This window comes from Hermetia illucens, chromosome 6 (genome assembly GCF_905115235.1).
Source record: "Hermetia illucens chromosome 6, iHerIll2.2.curated.20191125, whole genome shotgun sequence".
Lineage (NCBI taxonomy): Eukaryota > Metazoa > Arthropoda > Insecta > Diptera > Stratiomyidae > Hermetia > Hermetia illucens.
Window position 1 is genome coordinate 66,167,905 of NC_051854.1, and position 23,899 is coordinate 66,191,803.

At 40.5% G+C, this 23,899-nt stretch overlaps 1 protein-coding gene across 6 annotated transcripts in view; it reads right to left on the bottom strand.

Annotated features, from left to right (window-relative positions):
* The window catches only part of LOC119660607, a 586,737-nt gene that overhangs the window by 110,165 nt on the left and 452,673 nt on the right, over window positions 1–23,899 (bottom strand). For 3 of the 6 annotated variants that reach the window (XM_038069298.1, XM_038069300.1, XM_038069299.1), the window contains exons 2-5: window positions 8,518–9,311; window positions 8,265–8,458; window positions 7,445–8,033; window positions 7,049–7,179 (exon numbers count right to left, since the gene is read on the bottom strand). In XM_038069298.1, the coding sequence (XP_037925226.1) occupies window positions 7,049–7,179; window positions 7,445–8,033; window positions 8,265–8,458; window positions 8,518–8,722 (1,119 nt within the window). In that variant the 5' untranslated portion in view covers window positions 8,723–9,311. The remainder of the gene's footprint in view (window positions 1–7,048; window positions 7,180–7,444; window positions 8,034–8,264; window positions 8,459–8,517; window positions 9,312–23,899) is intronic. The other 3 variants (XM_038069301.1, XM_038069297.1, XM_038069296.1) reach the window with 1 other exon arrangement.

Consider the following 23,899-nt stretch of genomic DNA (forward strand, 5'->3'; position numbering starts at 1 on the left):
GTATTCCTCTGGGTCTTCCCAGTCGTCTCTACATACGAGAATCGGAGGGCATTGTAAGAACTGGATTTAGTTACTCTTCCAATGTTCTGTGCCCCCCACATCTGTTGTTTCCTCATAGATCTAATCGAATTAGTATATGAGCTGCTCTCATTGCAGTGCTTTGGATAAATATATCCAGGGGCTGAAATTTGAGTAGTGCATTCAGAGCTGCGCCGGATGTCGTGCTCATGGCACCAGTGATACCCAGACACACAGTTCTTTGCAGTGCGGCTAGTTTACGTTGAAAACCTTTTTCTTTCACCTTCATCCACCACACTACGGATGCTTATACGAACATCGGCCTAATGATGGCAACGTATATCCACATTACCACATGAGGCCTTATTCCCCATGTCGAGACAAAGTTCCGGCTGCACAGCCCATGAGCTGTGAGAGCTCGTTTCATCTTTACCTCTACATGTTTGTTCCAAAAAAGTTTTTTATCTAGAGTGACTCCCAGATATTTCACTTATTCGGAGAGTTGAAGGGTAGTACCCCTCATCTCAGGGAGGCAAAGTCCATCCAGTTTTCTCCTTATTGTGAATAAAACCATTGTGGTTTTATTTGGATTAACTGAAAGACCATGTCTGAGGCACTAGCTGTCTATCAAATCGACGGCACCTTGTATATTCCTACACACCGTTCCAAGATCCCGATCAGCAGCAAGCCCAGCCACGTCATCAGCATAAGCTTGAGCGTGCATTGGCAAATTTTGCAGTTCGCATAGTAGTGGGTCGATCAGCATACTACACAGAAGTGGCGAAAGCACACCTCCTTGGGGGCAGCTCTTCGTTGCTTCTGCAGTCAGGTTGCGATCGACACCCACATCAGCGCGCAGCAATCTCTGCGTTAGCATAGCATGGATCCACTTAATTAAAGCATCATCAACACCATGCGCTCTGGCCGCATCACAAAGTTTTTGGAATGGCGCACAGTGAAAAGCCCCTTCAATGTCCACGAACACCCCCATCACGAACTCACCATTCAAAGTTGCATCCTCTATCTTTGTTACCAAAGAATGAAGAGCAGACTCACAAGACTTTTCACGTTGGTAAGCATGTTGGTTTTCATTAAGTGGATGTGACCTAAGTGCGTCTCCACGAGTGTGACGCTCCACTAGTCTCTCCAAACCTTTCAGCAGGAATGAAGTCAAGCCGATCTGTTCAAAGTTCTTTGGATTAGAATAGTCATCTTTCCCACGTTTCGGTATGAAGGCTACCTTAACCTTTTGTCAAGAGGAAGGCACGTAGCCCAGAGCAAGACATCCCCGAAAAATATTTCTTAGAGGTCGCTCTAAATGCTCCATACCCTCCTTTAGCATTGCCGGAAAGATGCCATCCATGCCAGGCGCTTTGAAATGTTCAAAGGACAGTATGGCAGCTCTCACCTTTTCATGGGTAAAAACCGCTTTAAAAATTACAGTGCTAAGCAGATAAAATGTCACATACCAGGTTTATGTCCATCGCGGTAACAAAGCGCATATTCACCGGACGTTCGAATTACTTCGCAAAAATCATAAGAATTGAGCCAAGGCTTTACATGTGTTTCTTCAACCTTAGATTTATATACTAGGTATAGCAGATTAACGGTCAGTTAAGATTTTATGGCTGAAAATCGCATGCTACTTTTTAAATGCGTGTTTCTCGAAACTGCATATTGAAAATCTGCTGCCACCATAGCCCAAAATCTTTCCAACGAAATTCTTTGAAATTTTCACGACTTATTCAGAACATATTTTTACGGTCCTCAAACTAGAATAATTGCGATTCATTCAGTAGTTTTTTTTTTATTCATTGAGAAAGAAGAAAATTCAAAAAAAAAGTTTAATAAGGCACCAAAAATTTAGATTTCAATACCTTTTAATAATCCTAGTTTGCGGACAGTGGTTAACTCTGCACGTTAAAATGCTTTTTTTGCTCTGTATTTCAATAACGAATGATATTATCGTGTTGAAAACTACTACTACGCATGCTCAAGACATTAATAAATATATGGTGAAAAATTCATATTTGTACTTTTATCCTGTTCGTCACAAAAAATTTCTAAAAAAGCGAAAAAAACGACCTTCACACGACCCCCTTAAATTCAACAACTGAGCCCCGATAATGGGTCCTATTGCTCTTTAAACCGTAACTAGGAGAAAATTGGGGTAGCGAACTTGACTATCGGTAGCCAATGTGAGAAAGATAAGAAGGCGTTGTACTCCTTAAGCAGCAGCCCGGTACACCTCAAAAAGGAGTACAACGGTGGACCTGCTACTTCTCTACCTTTATAAAATTTTCTGCAGTGAACTGAATAGATATAACAAGGATGGTACAATTAACTTGTTGTGGCCTGAGTGTTTGGAAATACGGCCTCCCAACTTCATAATTCTAATTCTAACAATCTAATCTAATCTAATCTAAAACAAGTTTATTATGATCAGACTTGCTCTCTGTGGCAAACGATGAAAAACTGTTGAAATATGGCCATCAGTTGCACCATCCTTTCATTAACTTCAACAAATGATATCCCGACCAAATTGATAAGACCGACTAGGCCGACCCAGATAAAAGCAGCAAGATCACTCTCGAGATCATTTGACAACAACAATTGTCGAAGACAACGAGCCCTAAAAAAAGTGACCCGCGATGATGAGGTAAATGCGATTGGCACCATCCTCTTTAAGTCCACCCAACTACTGGCCTATGCGGCCGATACACAACAACATGGGAGGGACAACCAGAGATGTATAAACTGCCTTCATCGACGACTATCGGCGCGAGGTCTTGAGTTGCGAAGCACATGGTGGCAACGTCAGCACCGAAGAACAAAGAAGTGACAACATCAAATCGCAATTCCAACTAAGAACAACTTTGAGATGGTTGATAATTTCTTCTATCTAGGGTTGAAAATCGCAACCGATAACAGCTAAGACGATGCGCTAACCCTATTTTCAGCGTACTAAAAATTGTTTCGCTCAAAACGTTTCAAGAGGAGAGTCCTTCGAAGAATTTTTGGGCCATTACAAGAGGATAGACGATTCCGTAATCTACATAACGACGAAATCTATGAGCGAGGTTGTAGATATAATTCGGCTCAATAAGTTGGAGTGGGCGGATCACTTAATCCGTTTGGATGAAAATAATCCAGCCCGGAAAGTCGATAAAGGTAATATTATGTTAGAAAAAGAAGACGAGGCATACCTTGCCTCATATGGGGCCATGGCGTAGGCCAGGACGCCAGACAATTGTTACGGATATCCAATTAGTGGATCTCGACCCAAAACCAAGATATCTGGAGTAGCTTACTAAGACGAGCTTAGACCGGATAATGGTTGTTGCACCGTAAATAATGATGATGATGATGATACACAATAGAGGGGGCATAAATAAGCACAACATGACAAACGTCGATGGTCAACTGACATATAAACAGCTCGGCTTGTTCAACACTTTTAAACACAATTAAGATATTGTCTAATTTCTGCCTTTATCGCAAGGATATATCTACCCTCTCCTGCTGAGATGAAGGGAATTATGTGTGCTATTTCAGAAGAGCAAGTGGAGAACGACCAGTGCAGAATGTGTGGTCCATTGTTACGGGACCTCGGTGCAATGCACGGACAGACATAATACTGTGGTGATTCATCAGGCATGGGTCGATCACGGGAACATGTTCGATCTACCGACATGATTGCCATATTCCGCAAAACTAGCATGACGTGCCGTTAGTTGACAAGGCAGGTCACTCCACGTTGCTATCCTCCATGAAAGCAACATTGAACAGAAATACTTGGAGAAAAAGATGAACTGGGTCACTGGCTCGAGAAAATGAAGAAATTTGACATGGCGAGAGGGTTGAACAACATTGTGGTAAATTTTGCATTTAAGACGATCGTTGATGCGGCAAACACAAAGAACACCAGTTGACGATTGGATGACGGCATCGGTCCGTAATACTTAAGTCGCTCAGTTCTCAGCAAGTCACTGTCACTGACGGTACTGACGTACCTTTTTCATTAGGGTCAGTTGTTCAAAATTCTGGTTTGTTCAGATTCATTCTCAGATAGTGCATTGACTTGGCTACGACAATGGCCACAACAACGTGGAAAATAGATTTTTTAAAGCCGAGGATAAGAAACAAAAGGTGGACTAATTATACTTTGCGCAGAAGCGACCTTGCCAGGAGAGTGGAAGAAGGGGATGCTCCTCATGATCGTTAAGATCCTAAAGAAAGGGACCCATTTTGAAATACGTCAATTGGAGGCGTGCTCCCTGCCGTCGTTCTCCTGCATTGACCACATAAACACTCCACGGATCATTTTGGAACAGTTCGTGGGGTTCAGATCTTCGCTGCACCTGCTCTTCATCAATTTCGAGAAAGTTTTCGATAGCGTAAACAGGGAGCGGATTTGAAGTGCGCTACGCAAGAGGAGCATCAAAGCGACATATAATGGCGCAAAAGGTCACGTGCTGGCTCGGGGTAAAATTTCGCAGGATTCTTAGGTCCTACGCGGATGTATCCTCTCACCGATATTATTTCTTTTTATCAGTGGCGTTCTTCATGCTGCCTGACATTTTTCTTCAAACACCTCGACTTCGCTGATGACATCTGTGTGTTCTCTCATCGGGACATGGACCTTGGTGGACTGGCTCCGGATTTGGAAAAAGAGGCAAGTAGAGTTGGATTGAAGATAAACACCAACAAAACCAAGGTTGTCAGTCTGGCGGGTCATCGCACTCTCCCTATTTGTGTTAATGGGCAACGCATCGAAGGCATCGATCAATTTTTATGTCTGAGAAGCATGGTTTCTGCCGATGGTAGCACCGAATTGGATGTTGTCTGACGCATTAACGGCGCTAGATCCGCGTTCGCTGCCCTGTCTAAGATCTTGAAATGTAGTTATCTCAACACCAAGATCATGTAAAAACAGTTCTGTGCTAGTGCTTTTCTGTGTTGCTATATGGGAGTAGCACATGGAAAGTAACCTCGACTGTTACCCAAAGGCTCCAAGCTTTTGTCAATACCAATCTGCGTCGTATCATTGAAGTGGATGGCTTGACACTATCTCAAAGGAAGAACTTGGTCGGCACATAGGCCTGTCACTTGTGCGCACTGTGATCGGAAGCCGGAAGTGGTGGTGGATAGGTCACACTTTAAGGGGGTGGCAATTGCATTGCGGGCTATGCCAAGCAGTGGAATCCACTCTCCGAAGATGGCTGACGAATGGGTCGCCCCAAGGACACTTGGCGCAGAACAGTAGAGGCAGAGTACGAGCGTCTCGGGAAGTCGTGGGGGAGCTGAAGGGCATTTCAAGTAACCGCGAACGATGGCAAAATTAGGCAGTAGTTCATTGGCAAATGGGATGAGATGCAATGAATGGAACGCAATTTCGGTGGAGGATTTGAAAAATTTGTGCGAAATCTCGGACTGCATAACATTTGTCTTCGCAGATTTTTGAAATCTACTTACGTCCGCACATTTCATTCCAGTGTAGCTGTTTCCGAGAAAAATGCTTGAGACCGGCCAACAGACAGACAGTAAACCGATCAGAATCAGATTTGGTTTTTACCAAGACCTTTAAAAGGAATGGGGAAAAGTAGTTACTTCATATATGAGACGACATCAGTAGTATACCTTATGAGTAGTACCAGAATTTTTAATTTAAATTAACCGCACACCGCAGAACCAGTTATTTTCCTTTAAGTTGGCACTGAGATAAAGGTCAATATTTTAGCGCTAATGAAACATTAGTACCTGCCTGGCGTTTCAGTCGGATTTTCACCTTTTGCCTTGCTGAGCAAAAAAAAATATTTAAAATGTTGTGTTGCTAGCGAAATTCCGTGTGCTAACACACAGAAAATGCTTCAAAAAGCGTTCTGGAAACGCCGGACACCCGGGCATATGACCGGTTTAAGAAGTTTAAAAGTGGCAGCACAGTGGTAGAGGATTTACCTCGCCCAGGACACCCATCCACATCAAATACCGATGAAAACTTCAAAAAAAGAAAAGAAATGGTGACCCGACCTTCATGATGATCTACAAGTTTCACATGGAGAGAAGTCACCAATTACCCAAAGGTCATTTCTTTGGCGGCCTACCAGCGGTGCACGGAGTAGTCGAAATGCGTGAAAGTAACACACGTCTTTATTTCAGATGGATGTTATTTGAAAGAAGTAACAAATTTACTTGTAAATTAAGTCTTTTTTTCTATTTATGAATTTCTGGGGCTTCTTGAATACAACCTATATTCAATAATTCTAGTTAATTGTAACATCAGCATCATATTTAAATTACTTAAGATGTATTAAATTTGCAAGAAATTGATAACTTTAATCTTTGTTACTAATAGCAGGTTTTGGACGAAATTTTCCAGTATTATGCGTGAAACTTTCCACTATTTTAATGCAATTTGCGACTCCTAGGATGAATTTAAGGGAAGTTGTCGGATCAATTTCACAAAATTTTAATGTAATATTATCAAATATATTTAATCAGATATCAGAATATGACGTATAGGGGATATCGGGGTCCTATTTCGCTTTAAGTTTGCAATTTTTGATATCTTGCTCCCTTATTTCGCGAAGTATGTCAAAACTAAGACCTCCTCTTTAAGTACTAATTAATGGGTTTCATTTAACCCACGCAGGGGCATTTAAAAGAAACATGTATGCCCCCATTTGTTTTTATACCAAAAATTTTGCCGTGCACTAATACACTATGCAGAAATTCGTTGCTGGAGTATTTTTATTCATATAGAAATTGAATGACGAATCCGCTTGTATTCGCTTTTCTTGAAAATTCAGAATTTTCTCTTTACTGGATATTGGATTATCGCAAACAACATGTTGAACAGAATACAATGTATGCTTGTGCATTATGTCCAATAACCACCCAACAAATGTCTCACCAAGGTTAAAGACTGACAAGACCAAACCTAGCGCTGACACCGTTATCAACTTGTTTCAATATAATAACTTGATGCAACAACAAACATATGAATGAAATAAACTTGACTTTTACTTACCCCTCTTGAATCACGGAAAAGTATAGCCGCATGATATGGATCTAACGTACCATCCGATCGTAAGCCACGGCTAGCACCAAGCGAAGCTCTGCGTTTCTCTAAGTCGGCTGAGGCTCTTCGCATATGCGCACCTAGACAGATAAGGAAGACATTCAGTATACAAACTTGCAGTGTGAATTTTCTAAATAAATAAATGTTGAATCATATTCAAATAATACAAGTATCAAGATCGCCGCAAACTTAAGACTAGTCACACGCTCACTGAACATTGAGAACGCTCACAAATTAGTGTAAATTAAGATGGATTTCGGCAAATAGTTGCACAAAAAACAGAACTCAACCAAAAACTATGTCTGCAATCTCTTGGCCTGCAGCAAGTTGGCTAGTTATCATCACCTTCTTTCACAATTTTCTCGTAAATTCGGTACGTTGTCTCGCAATCCATAGTCATCTTTCGCGAACTGTGAACATCCAAACTTTTCGACCGACTCCGGAAATTCTCCTGAGGATCGTTTGTAGGCGACGAAACCAACGACATATTTGCACTGGACTGATGGTGTCCTTTCTTGGACCATATGTGCACCTTCTTTCCGAAATGCTTCAGCATCTCATGCAGGGAATGATGATGGTGACTGTGGTGATTATGATGGTGATGGTGGTGTTTTTTTCCCTGCTCCTCGTCATCTCCGCCGCTCAGAGCCTTTGCGAAGCTACTATTGTCGAAGCGGCTTCGATAGGTGTGTCTATCTTCCAAGTTGTACTTGGATGATGTTTGTGAAGCATGCGGTGAGTATTCGTCCAGCGAATGTGACGCATGAGCTCGATGAAATATGGAGTTGATGGAAGGTCGCTCTTTTGTACTGTAACCGCCATATGTGTGGTACTGGAGGTCGCTGTTACTCTCGTAAATATCATCGAGATCGTGGGGAAAGAAACCCAGTTGAGACGGCGGTGAACCATAGCCGTCTGATAACTTTCTAGCGGGCTGCAAATTAAATAATGATCTGATAAATGCCCAATCAAAACAAATATTTTACGAAGCTCTCAAAGTAGTGGACTTTGCAAAGCTGCGGATTTGAAAATGACCCATTGAAAAACGGCTACATGAGTTCCTCAAAACCACATTTATCGAAAAGCTTGCAAAACTACTGAATTTCCACAACTTTCAGAAGTTATCTCTGGGAGCTTGGTACTGAACTGATCTTGAAAAGCTTACACTGTTGCTCCCGAACGCTGGACTCACATTGCGTCGCATAGTGGCAGAAGATCGGCGGAAGCTCCCACCCCCGCCGTTACTTTCAGAAGACCGTGCGTAAAGGTTGGTTGGCGAATTTCTTCGGAAATATCGACTTTCTGGTAGCTCTGGAACTGGTTGAGGACTCGATGCAGTCAACTGTTCAAGAACCTTATCTGAAAAGATTCACAAGAAGTTAGGAAACGAGTATTGCCTCATAGATCAATGAACCTACCTTGAGACCAATTGGGTGACTTGGCCATGGATCCAGACGGCGAATCAGCCCCCGATGAGGAGGTGGTACTATTCACACGCATGTTGGGGTAATTATGATAAAGGTGAGCCTGATTTGAGATATGACTCTGTGCCGAATGCCAACCGTCTGCACTAATCTGTTTCTCAAGAGCATGTTGGCGATATAGGTGTTGGATGCCATGCATCTTGTATTGTACGCTGTTGTATTAAACACGAATGTAATCACGAAGTTACAATCGACAATCAACGGCTGACGTAATCGGTGATTGTCGGTCGGTGGGCTAGGGGCTAGTGAATTCTCGCTTTTCGCGCTTTTCGACGTTTCACAGCACACACTATAGCGAATAGCGAAACGGGAAATACTGCAACGGCCAAACTTTGACCCAATGAAAAAATTGCGAAAAAATTGTTTATGTCCGAAAACTTGAGGGAATACTTTCACACAAAAAGCTTGCTTGTTGCAGGTCGTTAGTCACTTTTTCTTTCTGCTGCTCAGACGCCCATGCAAGACCCTCCCTCCCGTTTTCTCTAAAAGTATCTTCAAGCATGCGAGTTATGAACTCTCTGTGTTACACAGTCTTCGATTCCAACACGCGATTCATTGCATCTTAGTTTTCATTATCACAAGTACATATCTAAGTTTTTATTGTTAAATCGCCAAGAGGCCGCGAAATATTTTTATTTTAGTCGAAACGTGGTAAAGTAGCGGCGATGGTGATGGTGACGTCGATGTGATGATATTGAGTCGAGAATATTGATGTCTAAGTGAACGGCCTAGAAGTAAGTCAAAGTTAGCATAGAAAAAGCAACTTCATTATGATATCTTTTTTGTATTCAAGGATAGATACGTTCGTTTTGTGTCTAGATTTAATTAACTTTAACGATGGCGATAGATACGCATTTATTGATGTCGCTCTCAGACTAGGTGGCTGGGAACTGCGCCAGCAATAGATGATTTGGAGGAACTCGGAAAACATTAGTCTTTGAGGTGGAAGAGACTTCCAAATAGAATATTGACGATGGTCTTCAGGGCAACGAAATTTATTGAGAAGTTCCAAAAGAAATTCGAGAAGTTGAAAGGAATTTTTCATAGCAACCCATCACATTTTTATGAGATACTCGTATATTTATTTTTGCTTCAGATTCTTTTGATTTGAGCTATCAAAGGGCAAAAATAACATTCTCATGTGCACAACCCACGTCGGAGGAGATATAAAATTTTCTGAATCAGGATATGAGTTCTGAATGGGATTAGTGGTGAGTTTTGGGTCCCTTAAATTTGAGATTGAGTTTATTTCATTGATTAAATTAAATCAATTTATGTACATATATCAAAATGAGAAAAAAGGACTAAGGGTACTATTTAAATATTGCCGCCATTGTGCTATTTGACAGTTATCAATCAGCTGATCATTAATTATGAGTTTTATTGGGAGGGATGTATTGTATCAATAATAATAATAATCGTTGGCGCAACAACTCATATTGGATCAGGGTCTTGAAGTGTTTTAGAGCACTTCATTCAAGACCGTAACGGTACACTAGGAGGCAATGTGGTCAGCATTGCGCTCGCCCGAGATTATTACCCTGATTTGACTCAGGTACTCATTCACAGCTGAGTCGACTGGTATCCGACGTCAACTCACGATACAAATCCCCCTGCCACAAGTGAGATTTGAACGACGACCTTCCGTACGACAGCCCTGTGCTCTAACAACTTAGCTATCCGTACACTGTGTTGTATCAAAATTGATTTTAAACAAAGATTAATGAAATATCTGGAAGAAATTTGCAAGATTACCACCAAATGGTGTTAATACTGATTGGATCTAAGTTATATTTTTTTTTTCGTTCGGTTTTTCCTCCATTCTTTTTGAATTTTAGCATTATGGCAATGAAACAGTTGTGAAAGAGATACCTTTTGTTTGTGTCCGCGTTTTTGATTTTTTACAAATTTAAAAATAGAATTGAACTTGCAATGACTTTACATGACATTTTCTGAAACAAAGCCATGCATTTCATGACTGAATCTGATACAAAATTCACGAAACCAGTCATTAGTGTAGACGACGCGCGGACTTATGCGAACGACACGTAATTCAGACACCAGGTGAGTGAATGGCATGATACGAAGACCGACAAGATCACGTAATTTTCAGTTGAAAAAAGCGATCTTCAAGGGTTTCATCGAAATATACATCAAGCACTTTTGCCAGAAGATTATACAGTGAAGGAGAACTATTATCTGGGAGTTAAAAAATGCTTCTGCGAAGAATCCGTCAAAAACAAAAGGGATACCTGATAAAAATAATGACAGAAGGTTTCCAACTCAGAATTCATTATTTGGTTTGACGAAGCTGGCCGCAAGATTGGTACATAAGGTACATGATGCAAAATGTTGTCGAAAATAATCGAAAGAAGGTCCGAACCCTTCTAAAAAAATATAGTGGACGAATACTAAGAAGGATTTCAACTAGGAAAACCAATGATATATCAGATATCCTGATTGAAGCAGAAAATGAAGTGTTGGAAATTCAGACAATCCTCAAGGAGTTAGCTCCACTTGTAACTTTTAAAAAAATCGACTTTTTTTATTGCATTTTTTCAAGTATAACTATCTGTGAATACGTCCTTTAAATTTTAATTTCAAAATTAACTGAGATAAGATCGTTGAAAGAGTAGAATCCGTTCCGTAAACGACCTGAAGCTGAAAATGGGCTACTTTTTGCACCATAAATGGGGTTAACCCCTTAAGTGATTCGAGGACGCGTCAATCCACGATATCGACTTATATAAACAGCACGATCAGTGACCTCGACGTCTCTTGACACGGTCCATCCCATTTACGAACAAGTACCGTGTCCCGAATTGTTTGTTTGTATTGCTACGCCTCGAGTTTTTAAGCTCATATTTGTAATAGAAATAGAATATAAAGTGAGGTTACGTGAAAAACAGGTGGTTCCGACTAAATCCAAGTAATTCCAAGTGGTGTGAAGTTAAGCGGCACAATGCAGGACGACATTAAGACAAACATTCCATTACTGAATGGACGAAGTTTTGTTTCCTGGAGAACAAAATTAAAAGCAGTTCTCGTTCGTGATGAACTATGAAAAGTGGTGAATGAGCCTCCAACTATGCCGGTGGACGCAGAGTGGAGCAAGAAGAGTAACAAAGCTATGATCTAAATAGCCCTGACCATCGAAAAAAGCAAATTGGCGTATAGCCAAAAGACACAAGAAGTACATGAAGCGTGGCAAGCGCTAATGAAGAAATATGAGCGGTTCACATACGAAAGCGGGCTTTACCTAAGAAGAAAACTGTACGGAATACAGTATACAGAGGAATCAATGAGTGGGATGGATGCCATCATGACAGTGGTTACACTGCTATTCTACTGGTGAGGGTTCCCGAATCATACTTGGAGTTTGTCACCGCTCTTGAGCGCCTTGACAAGAAGGACCTTAAAATCGAGTGCGTAACATGGAAGAATAAGTACCAAAGAAGAACAGAATCTGAAGGCCCGAGCAGTGGAAGTTCAGAAATGGATCTCAAACCAGTTGTCTAGGCGAATCTTACCAAAAAAGGATTATTTTAACAGAACTTGAAGCTTTCCGACGGAAAGGAAAAATAAACAGAAAGAGACCCGTACTTGCTACCAATACTGCTATTGCCAGAAAGCATCTTTGAGGAGTTAAGCAGTATGCAAAAAGGGATCATCAAGAAAAATGGTCAGCACAAAACAGCTAACATCAAGGGAAACATAAGCCAAGAGAAAAGAAACCAGGGATCCTGATTAAATTAAACTTGAACAGACCGATGCAAACGAAAACACGAAGCGGAAACAGATTCTTTCTGACTCTACTGATAAAACCGAAAACAGATCTAACCAATGCAATGAAAGATTATGCTGCAGCAATGGTAAACAGATTTGGCTGAAAGTCAGTGGCGATCGGATCTGATAACAGAAAGGAATATGCCTACAATACAATACAACTACAAGACTTCCTTCGACGAAATGGAGTGGAGTAGCGATTCACGATTGCATATACGCCACAGCGGAATGGATTCGCGAAAAGAAAGAGCAGAACGTTGATTGGATCTGCGAGGTGTTTGAAGGTGAACTAGACAAACTGTTCTAGAAAGAAGGAGTGCTGACAGCGGCATACTTGCAAAACAGGATAGTAAGCAGGAGCATCAAGAAAACATCAGAATAATTGCTCCTAGGTGGAAAATCTAACCTGTCACATGTGAGTATTTTTTTGGCTCCGAAGTTTTATCTCTCCTCCTAGAGGAAAAACGAAGTGGTATATCAAGGCAGAAGAAATATTGGTGGGCTACCATGGCAACGATACAGAATACAAGATCCTGGATTCAGCAACAGAAGAAATCTGGGTTAGCAACTCCGTGAAAGTCGTCGGAAAGAGAGAAGATAAACAAGATGTCGTCAAGGCGATATGTCACTTGTGAGATGTTGTAAGATGAGAATAGTAAAAATGAGAAGAAGAAACCCTAGATCGTCGAACACAAGACAAATTAATAAACGAAAAGTTCACGGCGACAAGTGTAGAGAAAGTAAAAGATAAGAGCCTTCGTAGTGAGAACCGAAAGATCGAAATTGTCTTTTACAGAGCAAAAGCTGTGGCGATTTACAGCAGAGGAAGAAACAAAATCATTGGATGAAAATCATGTATTAGAAATGGCAAATGGGCTTTCCAGCGGAAAGTTGTTAGTGACAGGAAGATTTACACACACAGAGCTCTTTTGGCCGCAATAGGGTCCTTGCAACCGTACGGCGAAGACTACGAAGACGGTTCGCGACCCATTTACACAGACAGCGCCGCAGATATCTCTTGTCCACCACTAAGATGTAATGAGTACATACCTGAACGGAGACGTAGATGAATAGATCTTCTTGAAGCAGCCTGAAGGATTTGTCATACCCAGCAAAGATAACGTTCTGAGATTATGCAAGATCCTATACAGGCTAAAGGAGCTAGGATCGGAACTTGAAGGCAGCTGCTATCCTTTCAGAACTGATTTTGTACTCAAAGGTAGAAGAGAAAAACAGCTGGCCTACATTATACTCTACCTCGATGATTTGCTAGTGGTCGAAGCAACGCTTGACATGACGAGAGCAGTCAGCGGACAGCTGGTGAATCACTGCCAAAATGTAAGGCTTAGGAGAAGTTAGCCAATACCTGGGGATTCAGATCGAACGAGAAGCTGACGGTTCATACTTGCTGAATCAAAGGGAAAAAATTGGCAAATTGTTGGAAGAGAATGGTACTGAACGGAAGACCTGCAATTGATTTTGCGTTCAGAGAAAGCGCAAACAACAAGCTGCATAGACAAATTATGAGATTACTTTTATACATAGCTTTAGGCCAGATATTCCAGTTGGTTTGCTATGCCGCCGAGTGGAGTAAGGGAGTAAGGGAACCAAACGTGATACGATACCTAACGTCAATCGATGACACAAAGATGAGACTTTCCCATGCAAAAGATGCGATTTTTATTTTCTACGTGGACGTAAATTGAATAGGTGACAAGACCACTGGAAATGCGAATGGACTTCTTTACGGCGAAACTACGATTCCCTGAGGCATGGAAGGAGAAACTTGTTGAAATGTCATCTACAGAAACAGAAAACTTTACAGATTTTTGCAAGCAGCGAACAGAGAACTGTAATGCCTCAGACTGCCTTTCTGAGACATGGACATGCCAGTGAGAGAGTTAATCATAGTTCGAGGGCAGCACATCATCACGAGGAAGCACATTGACGTCTGTTACCATCAACCTCGATCAATACTGTTCAAAATATATTTTGAATTTGAAGTTCCGGTGTTTCACTGAAGCTAGTGCTCAAATAGAGGTAAAAGATAAATTCATAAGAAGTTTCGACACAGGCTCCGGATTAAAGCAAGACAATTCTCTAGCCTCAACATTTTTTAATATCGCTCTGGAGTATATAATCGGAAAGGTGTCAGTGGATCTAAATGCCACGCTGCTGTACAAATCATTTCAGACAGTTTCCTATGCGGAGTATATAATATAAATATCTCGGCACGATTGAAAGAAAGCGCGAACGATACCCTGCTGATGTTTGAAGAAGTAGCGAAGCTAGCTCGGAAATAAACGAAGAAAATATCAAAATCATGGCACAAACCAAAAGAAATATATGTTACCAATCAGACAAAACGCGCCACCAAACAATTGCAACTTCGAACAAGTTGATAGTTTTGTGTGCTCAGACACATAGACAAACAGAAGAAATCAACAGGCGGATCAAACAAAACATTCTACCTTGTATTGGCTTCTTCTTCTTCAGCCGTTGTCTCGTTCAGAAGCGGAGTCGACTCGTCGTGATTGGTTTCGCCATTTGGCTCTATCGAATGCCTAATCTGGGTGCGATCTCGAGTCTTTTAAATCCGCATCCAGCGTATCAAGCCACCGTTGTTTCGGCCTGCCTTTTGGTCGTTTACCATCGACTTCGATGTTCGGATCAGTCTTGGCAAGTCAATTCTCGTTAGCACGAATTGCGTGACCATACCATGGAAGACGCCTCTCTCGCAATTTTTCCACGATCGGTGCGACCCCATAACGATCACGAATATCCTCATTTTGGGTGTGATCAAAACGTGTCACGCCACTAGTCAACGCAACATCTTCCTCTCCATTACCGGACGACGTTCGTTGTCTTTTATATTCGGCCAACACTCAGAACCATAGAGAGCGACAAGACGGACGACATTGCGGTAAATTTTAGTTTTGAGATGTTCGTTAATACGTCGATCACAAAGTACACCAGTTGTGGAACGCCACTTCATCCAGGTTGCGCTAATGCGTGAAGGAATTTCATAACGCAGTTCTCCATTGACGTAAAACGTAAACAAAATTCGCAATATATATAACTTTAATTTGGCCTGTCCATGTTACGGTAGCAAGACGTGAACAAAAGCAAAAAATCAATGTTTTTGAAAATCGAGTCCTAAGGAAATTTTAGCCATATTGAGGAACAGCGGATGACGTTTAAGATGCAACAATGAGATGCACGTATTATACGACGAACCAAAAATCACCACCCATATTAAGGTTAGGCTCCAGTGGGCAGGCCATGTAGAGCGTGTGGATGTTACAAATTCCAGGCGCATCGTCAAAGGCGAGGTGAAAGGTAAACAACTACTTGAAAATCTCCGAAACAGATAGGAGGACTCATTGAACAACGAAAGTTACAGGCTGTTGAGTCTTTGAAATTGAAGGAAGTGGCCGTTCTCTGGGAAAAATGGAGACGAAAACTTCGAGAGGCCCAAGACCGACATCGGAATAGGAGAAGAAGAAATAAATGTGGACTTAGATCCGATTTTCGTAATTGCAATTTAATTTTCATTCCACTACGTTCACATGGCCTGCCGAACTTTGGGCAGCACTAATTTTCCTTAACAGATTTAGGCAGATGATTCACTCTTTGCTAAATTCCGGCCTGTTTGTACATATATAAATCTATAGTTACAAGCTGGTAAGGAGGAAGTTGAGGCCACATGTTCAGAATTATGTTTCGCTGTCTCTGGGCTTTCTTGGAGACTGGTCAACACGATTTATGTTGAAGGTTTTCGCGCACTCAACGGATTTTGAAATACATCTAGAGATGTAGAACAATTGCACTTTAGGTGCTCGATGTGCTCTTTGGGCCACTGCCAATTTTTTAGGTTCATGACAGCCTCCAGGAAGCATAAGGTGACCGATTTGAAAAAAGTCAGACGACATGATGAAGCCAATATCAAATTCAAGCAGTAAGGAAAGAAAAGTAAACTCTTGAGACAAATCATCATGATAGTAAGCTGCAATACTGTAAACAAGCGATGCAGGAAATCAAGGCAAGTGAAAGTCTCATACTTTGTTAAACAAAGTTTTAAAGGAAAACTCTCTAAAAAAGAAATATCGAGGAATACCAACCAACTGAATTTACAGAAAGTTGCCTGCATTACTGATCACGCATACTCCGCGTGGGTATACTTTTCTCTGATATGTTGGACATGCTTACGTTGCGTGAGTTGGTATATCGAAATTAATCTCTCCTACTCGACGACAGTGGACGTATTAAGAGTACCATGAAATTGATTATAATCCTAATAAGGGTGATTGTTAAACAAACAAAATCGAAAAGCATGAAAAGAAATTTAAGGGTCGCCATTCTCACAGATTAGTACCAACCAGTAGAGGTGATTGACCAGATCAGCAGGGCTGAAGCCTGAAAAATAAGTGACTGAGCCCCAATATGCTGGTGTATACAGTATAGTAAAACCGTTTTAGCCATAAACACCAATTCAAAATACAACATAGAAAATTTTCTACACCCGGGCACAATTTCTCGAAACTTTCCAGAGAAAACATAATTTTGTTTTCTCATCCAATAATGGCTGTTGCTACCCTGAGGCTAAAAATCTGCCTCAACGCGATAATTCTGAAATAGGTGCTAAATTACTCGTCAGACTTACGCGTGAAATCTGCCAATTAATTCACGTACGATTTCCATGTGGTCGTAGATGTGTGAATAAATTTTGAAGCTTTTGAGGTTTCTCATATTCGTACAGTGAATATTGTATTGGCGAGATCAATGTAGCTAAAAATGTGGTTGACCAAAATTGACATGGAAACCTTTATGTTGTCAACTACATCATAAATTCTTTGCTTCTGTGTTTATTTAAAACAGTGCAACGGATGATTGGAGTTAACTGGCTTCCCTTACAAAGATCTGACCTAATTCTAAGGGATGTCTGGAGGCCTTTCACTGCGTAATTTTCCATCTTCGTGTTATTTACGCATGCTGGGAAGGTGAGAAGTTGTTTCGTTCGAAAAAATAGAAGAAGTGTGACTTCGTTTGGTAGGTGAAAAGATACAAGTTTACTGTAACATTTTAATAATTCGCTCGCTAGGATTGGCCACACCCAAACCACACCAATTAGGTGACCACTGCTTTTCCCAATCCACAGTGTTTGCCCGATCTGCACTGAATGGCCTGTTCCTCTTCAATAATTTAAGAACATGGTTTGCTGGGGGAAAAGCAACTCAAATGGGGGGAAAGTTTTACCATTCTACTGTAACTTTCCATGTGGGAGCTAACTTTATTTGTATCTTCGTATGAATAAGCCGGCTCAATTCGTAGTTTTCTGTGTAATAAGGGGCGAAAAGAGCCTACTGATAAGTAATCAGAGAAGTTACTAGTGCTATTTGTCGAAATAAATTAAATATAACTACGCAGTGGCGAAAACTTCTGAGGACCTCAAATAAATAATTCATACTTCGCCTCAGAGGAAACCCACATTCCTTTCTAACAACATCTGAGGAACAGCCTCAGAGCGCTATATCTGCATGTTTTATCCTTCCTTAAACCGAATATCTTGAAATCTGATTCAATTTAAACGCATAAATAATGTAAACCGAGTCTACTTTTTTTCAAGCGGCAAATTCTAACAGCTCCACACTTTCAGTCACGTTTTAATTGAAAACAAAGTGGGCTACATACTCGCAATTCTGTGATAAGAATCTTGAAGGTCGGAAACTGTCTTTGGTATGTGTATAACCGTGTGTAAAACTTGAAAGCAGAAATCAAAACATTTCGTACTTCCAGTGAATATCACACATACGAGAATGCGTATGGAAAAACAAACATGGACTACGACAATATGAAATGAATTAAAATGTAATGTACGAATCTGATATGGAACGATAGACCTCACGATATTGACCATAAATATCGCACTATGTCGAACTGATGAAGTTAGATACAGTGTGTTTTTTAAACCGGTTATGTCTGTTGGGAGACACGTTTTTATTTATAGATTCTTATGCAAGAATTAGAGGAATATTTACCTGTGTATGTTTTTATCCAAAAATGAAGTCATTACTGCTGCTGACTTTAATCATTCTTTATATTTGAAAAGACAATATTAGCTAAAAGGTGACGAATAAAGTCCGCATAAATTCATGTAAGAAAGGCCTGATGGCGTAAACGGCAACTTTGCGAACATTTCGACTACAAACTTCTATGAAGACTACGAGATTAAGGATATGAAACAAAACCTCATAACAAATCAGATCCTTCCAACAAACCTCAAAAGATTATTGGGATTCTATGCAAAACTGACTATGAAATCGGCCAGAAAAAGATTTTCAAGTATTGAATGACTTGATACTATCTAGAAAAATTCCACTAAAGAATTGAGGCTTCGCAACAATGGGATGTGCCTTATAACATAGTAGCACACGAAGCAAAGATTGTATGCACTTGAATGTGTGGATTACACGTTGAAATGCTGTCATCAGCCTGGTAAAAACACGTTTTTTTCTCAATTCCTATCGTAATTGAATGCTTTTGTCGGAATGCGGAAACAGATTGAATTGCTCGTCTGGAACGGGAACAAGCAGTTAGAAACGCACTCACGAGAAAAATAGGACAATCGTCACGTAACTGATAAAACAGACTCCACTGCAATTAATGGAAAGTGTACAATTCTGACATCAACCACGGAGCACTTTTTCAAATCTTGAATATAATCGAACCGAAGCGAGCCAAAGGCTGTAAACTGCAACTTAATTGAAATGACGATATCTAAATTTGATATTACTTTGAGCCAAATTAAGGCTGAAAGGATCATATTGCAGTTTTGGTACCATAATAGGCGTTCGTCGAAAATACCACCATAATATACCCTTGACATTCCAAAAAACTGTCGTTAAACCTTCCCTCATATCACATCGAAGATCATACCTCATTGCAAACATTCATCTTGCCTAGCTTGCCAATCGAAGAATCATTTTAAAATCCTATTTTGTTTAAGGATTTAGGGATCCTAAGCCGTCTTCGCCTAATATTTTTGAAGTTTTGAGTGCTAAGCCCTAAACAAGGGTTCCATGGACCAAAAAAGAGGAAGTAAGTTCCTTCCCATTTGGCCCGGTCCGATATCTAGTAGTGGATGTGGACTTAGGACCCCTCAATCCTTAAACAAAATATGTTCACCTCTGACCAAGCTTTGGCCCAAAGGGTGCTTAATAGCTGCTCAATAGCATTCAACTTCTGCGAGCCCCTCCGGTCACGCTGCTCCTAGGGCAGAGGTGAGACTGCGTCTGACGATTTGCCTCTGCTATGATAAGAAACCGTAAAGCCGTCTTCGCTTAGTAATTTTAAAATCAGTTTACTCTGTGTCAGTCTGTCACAAGCATTTTTCTTAGAAACGGTAACACTTATCGACGCGAAATTCAGTAGAAAGGTTGGAACTATGAAGCGGTGAATAACATTGCTGAACGTTCAATTTAAGAGTAAGGGGGGAGGTCTAAATCCACTTAAAAGAGGGATGCAACATTTTTTTTCAGCGAATATGGCTATTTGGTATCAAATGAAAGGTGTTGATGAGTACTTTCCGAAGCAGGTATTAGTTTTGACATTGGTTGCAAAGGAGAGGAGTGACAGAGTCCGAAAGGAGTCAATTAGTTCAAGGACCCACCAGTTTTTCGGAAACTACCCGTCCGAGAAATTTGAAAAGAATTATGCCTGTTCATGTACATGATACCTAGACTCCGAAATTCTCCCCGTTGTGATATCTGCGCAAATAAAGTTAGTAATAGTAAATTATTATATTTTGAAAATTAAATAATTCGCTCAATCAATCTTAGACCTTTTACACTTCTACTCCTCAATGATATCTGCTTAGCAAGTAGCAGGAGTACTTCGTCCCTATATGATTGAACCTTATTGTGCGATGCCCCTAGACTACGCTTTCAATGGTTCTGTACAGATACCAACAACTGCTCACTTTAAAACCATCGCTTCTGGGCTTCATAGATGTGAAAAATTTGGTTTCCGTAGGACTCTAAACATGTGGTCTAGGCTTAATAAGAAAACCTGGGCTGATTGGAATGAATGTTTGCTGGAGGAAGGTATAGTTTTGTCAAACCTTATTCCCTCGGTTTTTGCTTACTTGACAACATGTATGTTACTGGCAGTCGGTTGCGGATAGATGGTCAGTTTCAGACTTTCGACCGGAGTAGATTCATTATCAATCACTTTCTTTCGAGGATAAATCTAGACAACTTAGTCCAGGATACAATACTGGCTAAATGTGGCAAAACGACCACATAAGACAAGATAGATGCCACTTTTAGAGGAGCAGATTTTAATTTTATAATGTTTAGGAAAAAAGTTGAGCAACGGCCTTTTTAAACAGGGTCTTCTTTTCATATCCGAAACTGTACAAGCTAACCTTATTTGATACAAATTAGCGATGCACGATTTTTGCCAATCGGTTGATTGATTTGAAAATGAATAAATTTAAGCTTATACTCATCATTGTGGTGGAATACACACAACAGCTCTGTGTTGACTATAGAATCGATCATAAGGAATAAACTACTTACAGACTAGAACAAAGAGCCATATTGTTCGTGGAAGGTAGGCTTGAAATGCTTGTAATGACTAAAGTTCTACCGGCTGACCTAGCTGAACCAGCTCCCTCCCAAAGTCCTTGCCGCAGGGGATTACCAATGTGATGCTGCCACCTCAACTTCACAACTGCCATTATTCTACACGACCTCTTCGGTGTCGCAGTTCCTGTTCCAGGTCGAAGCATTCACGCGGTTAATAATCGGGGAAAATATGATACTACTATGCCAAAACGCCCACAAGTTATTTAGCCATGTGGCCTGTTGAAATCCGCGTTGCACGAGCTAAAAACGAGCGGTAAACTGCCCGATTATAATCTTCGACAGCTAGGTAAGAGCATCAATGAGTTTCCCGAAATCGCGGGATGGTTGCAATGTTTCATGTGGAAGTCGCAATTGATTCAAACTCGCCGATGTATCTATTCACATCTATGTAGAGGGCTATTCTGCATTTCTCCGTTCCGACCGTGTACAGACTTCAGCACTACACATGAAAATCTGTGAGCCAAATTGACCAAAGATAAATCGATTAAGAATATATCTTATGCGAACTATTATAATGTTTTTCAGACAGTTTATACGGCCGTTTCCTTCATAGCATAATCTCGCACTGGAAATACTGCATAGGAGGTGAACAGTTTGGGCTAATACACTTTATAAAGGACCGGAGCAGCATTTTGTCACTCGTTATATGCTGTAAATAATCGCTGAAAGGCTTTCAGGGCGGCGCATTCTTGATAGCACACCAAGAATCAAATTACCAAAAGAGTGCCTCCTTGAAGTGCCACTGGGACATACTTTTCCTGAGATGCAAGGCTCAGATAATACAGCACGAATGCTTGAACATCGATTATAACTTCCTAGGAACCATCGATATACAACAGTGCTTGAGAGTGGAGACAACACCCCACAGATGTACTTTCCACGAAATTAAAGGCTTTTTTTCCTTGAAAATTATACCAATCCTCACATGACTGACATTGAATTATGCAGCCATCTGGGGGTCAGTTTTTCCACCTTCTTAGTAACAATGATTACTTGAAGTTCCCTAAATACTGGAAATTTTTCTTCTTTATTTCTGAACATTCTTGAGTTCATGCGAAAATAAGTCCGGAAACCTGAAGCTGGACGATTCAGGTGTGACAGGTTTTGTGTATTTCTTTTGTAAAAACATTTGAGTAGACATTTGTCCCATTAGGACCTAGTACGTAATGCATATGTCAATGTTACATTATGCCAAAATATCCCTTTGGCGTACTACTGACATTCAAAGCCCTAGCATTGACACTGAAGGGACAATTTGACCTATTGTAACTTTGTTAGTAATAGCGCCATTTCCATCAAATTTGGTATTTTACAATTCTAGGATGAACTTAATGGGGGAAGGGGTCTCAAGTCAGCTACAAAAAATTATAATAATATATTATTAACTTTATTTTAAGAAATATCGGTATGGAAGCTATTTCGGAATCTAGGCACTGTGTGGCAGTGCAGTTTCAGATACGTCGGTTGCGTAGGTTCTGAGAATGGGTCCAGGAAAGGAAGGACCATTTCCCACTATAATGCTGCCACTGATAACAATGATGCTCAAACATAATGGGCTTGGATAACACACAAAATAAGCGACAAAAAGAAAGAAAATTGCCAAATTGATGTTTTATCCCATGCAGGACCAACTTATGAGAAACGCTATCTACTCTGAGAGCAGGGTGACCAGATAAATCCTGGTGCGTAAGAATGAAATTCAGGTATATTCAGGACAACAACTGTCTAGTAAAATGCAGGCCTAAGCTGGATGATCTAAGTTGTGTTAAGGAGTTGGGAGTCGTATATTGTTACAAATTGGATTCTAACCCTAAACTAAGCGGTTTGCGGACCACTAACAGTGGAAGTTGATGGCAGACTCTCTCAATTCGCAAATAAAATTTACAAAAAAAAAATAAAATAAATAAATAAAATATCTTTCCCGAAATCATGCAACTCGTAGTAACTAGCAACCATTTTTGTACCAAATTGTTACCGAGAGAGGGTATCCGTATATATGATGCAAACGGAGGAGTAGGCAACACCGTAGAAACACCAAAGCTTACAGTCAATCAAAATTTCCATACTAAGAAGCCGATAATTTATGTTTGGTGCGACAGAGAAAGCTTAATTCTGAATGATCTCGAGTGGGAGATTGTACCGCATATGCCGTACTCGCCAGGTCTTACTACGCCAGCAGATTATCACCATTTCCATACGATGCACAATTTAATGACGGGAGTTACATGTCTTCGGAAATGATTACATTACATAACATCTTAAAAATTTGGCATTCATTTCTTTGCTCCCAATGGATCTTAGCACAATCGTATTGTTGACAAACATCACTCTTGATAAAAAGGGAATTACTATGATATGGCGCTTCTACTGGCCGCATTCAAGCTTCTTATTTTTTGTTAGGTTAGCACATTTTTAACTGATATTCCCCCCAAATTCCAGTGCTATAATTCAAGAATTGTAAACGTTATCTCATATTCAATACATCTGGCTTAGTGTGTATTTTTGATTTGGGATTAAATTCGCAGCAACTAGTTTGCATTAAATTTTGCGTTAAACAAATTCCATTATTAAATCCAAAATAAAATTCACCTAACAAGTCATCACTGAAGATGAGATGTCAGTCATCAGACGAATGAATGACGTGGTATGAATGCCGATGCCGATCGCGGATTTCATCGATTAGGAGAGACTTGTGTATCGAAATCGGGAGAATATTCTAAATGAATTTGAATTGGTCATACCCAATCGTTATAAACTTACTTTTTTCCAGTAAATCTGGAAACACTAGTCCTGATTTTATCGTACAGATGATCAAGCTGCTGATAGTATTTTTCAGCAGTATCCGTTTCAATAGAGGCAAAAAATTCACAAAGAACATGAAC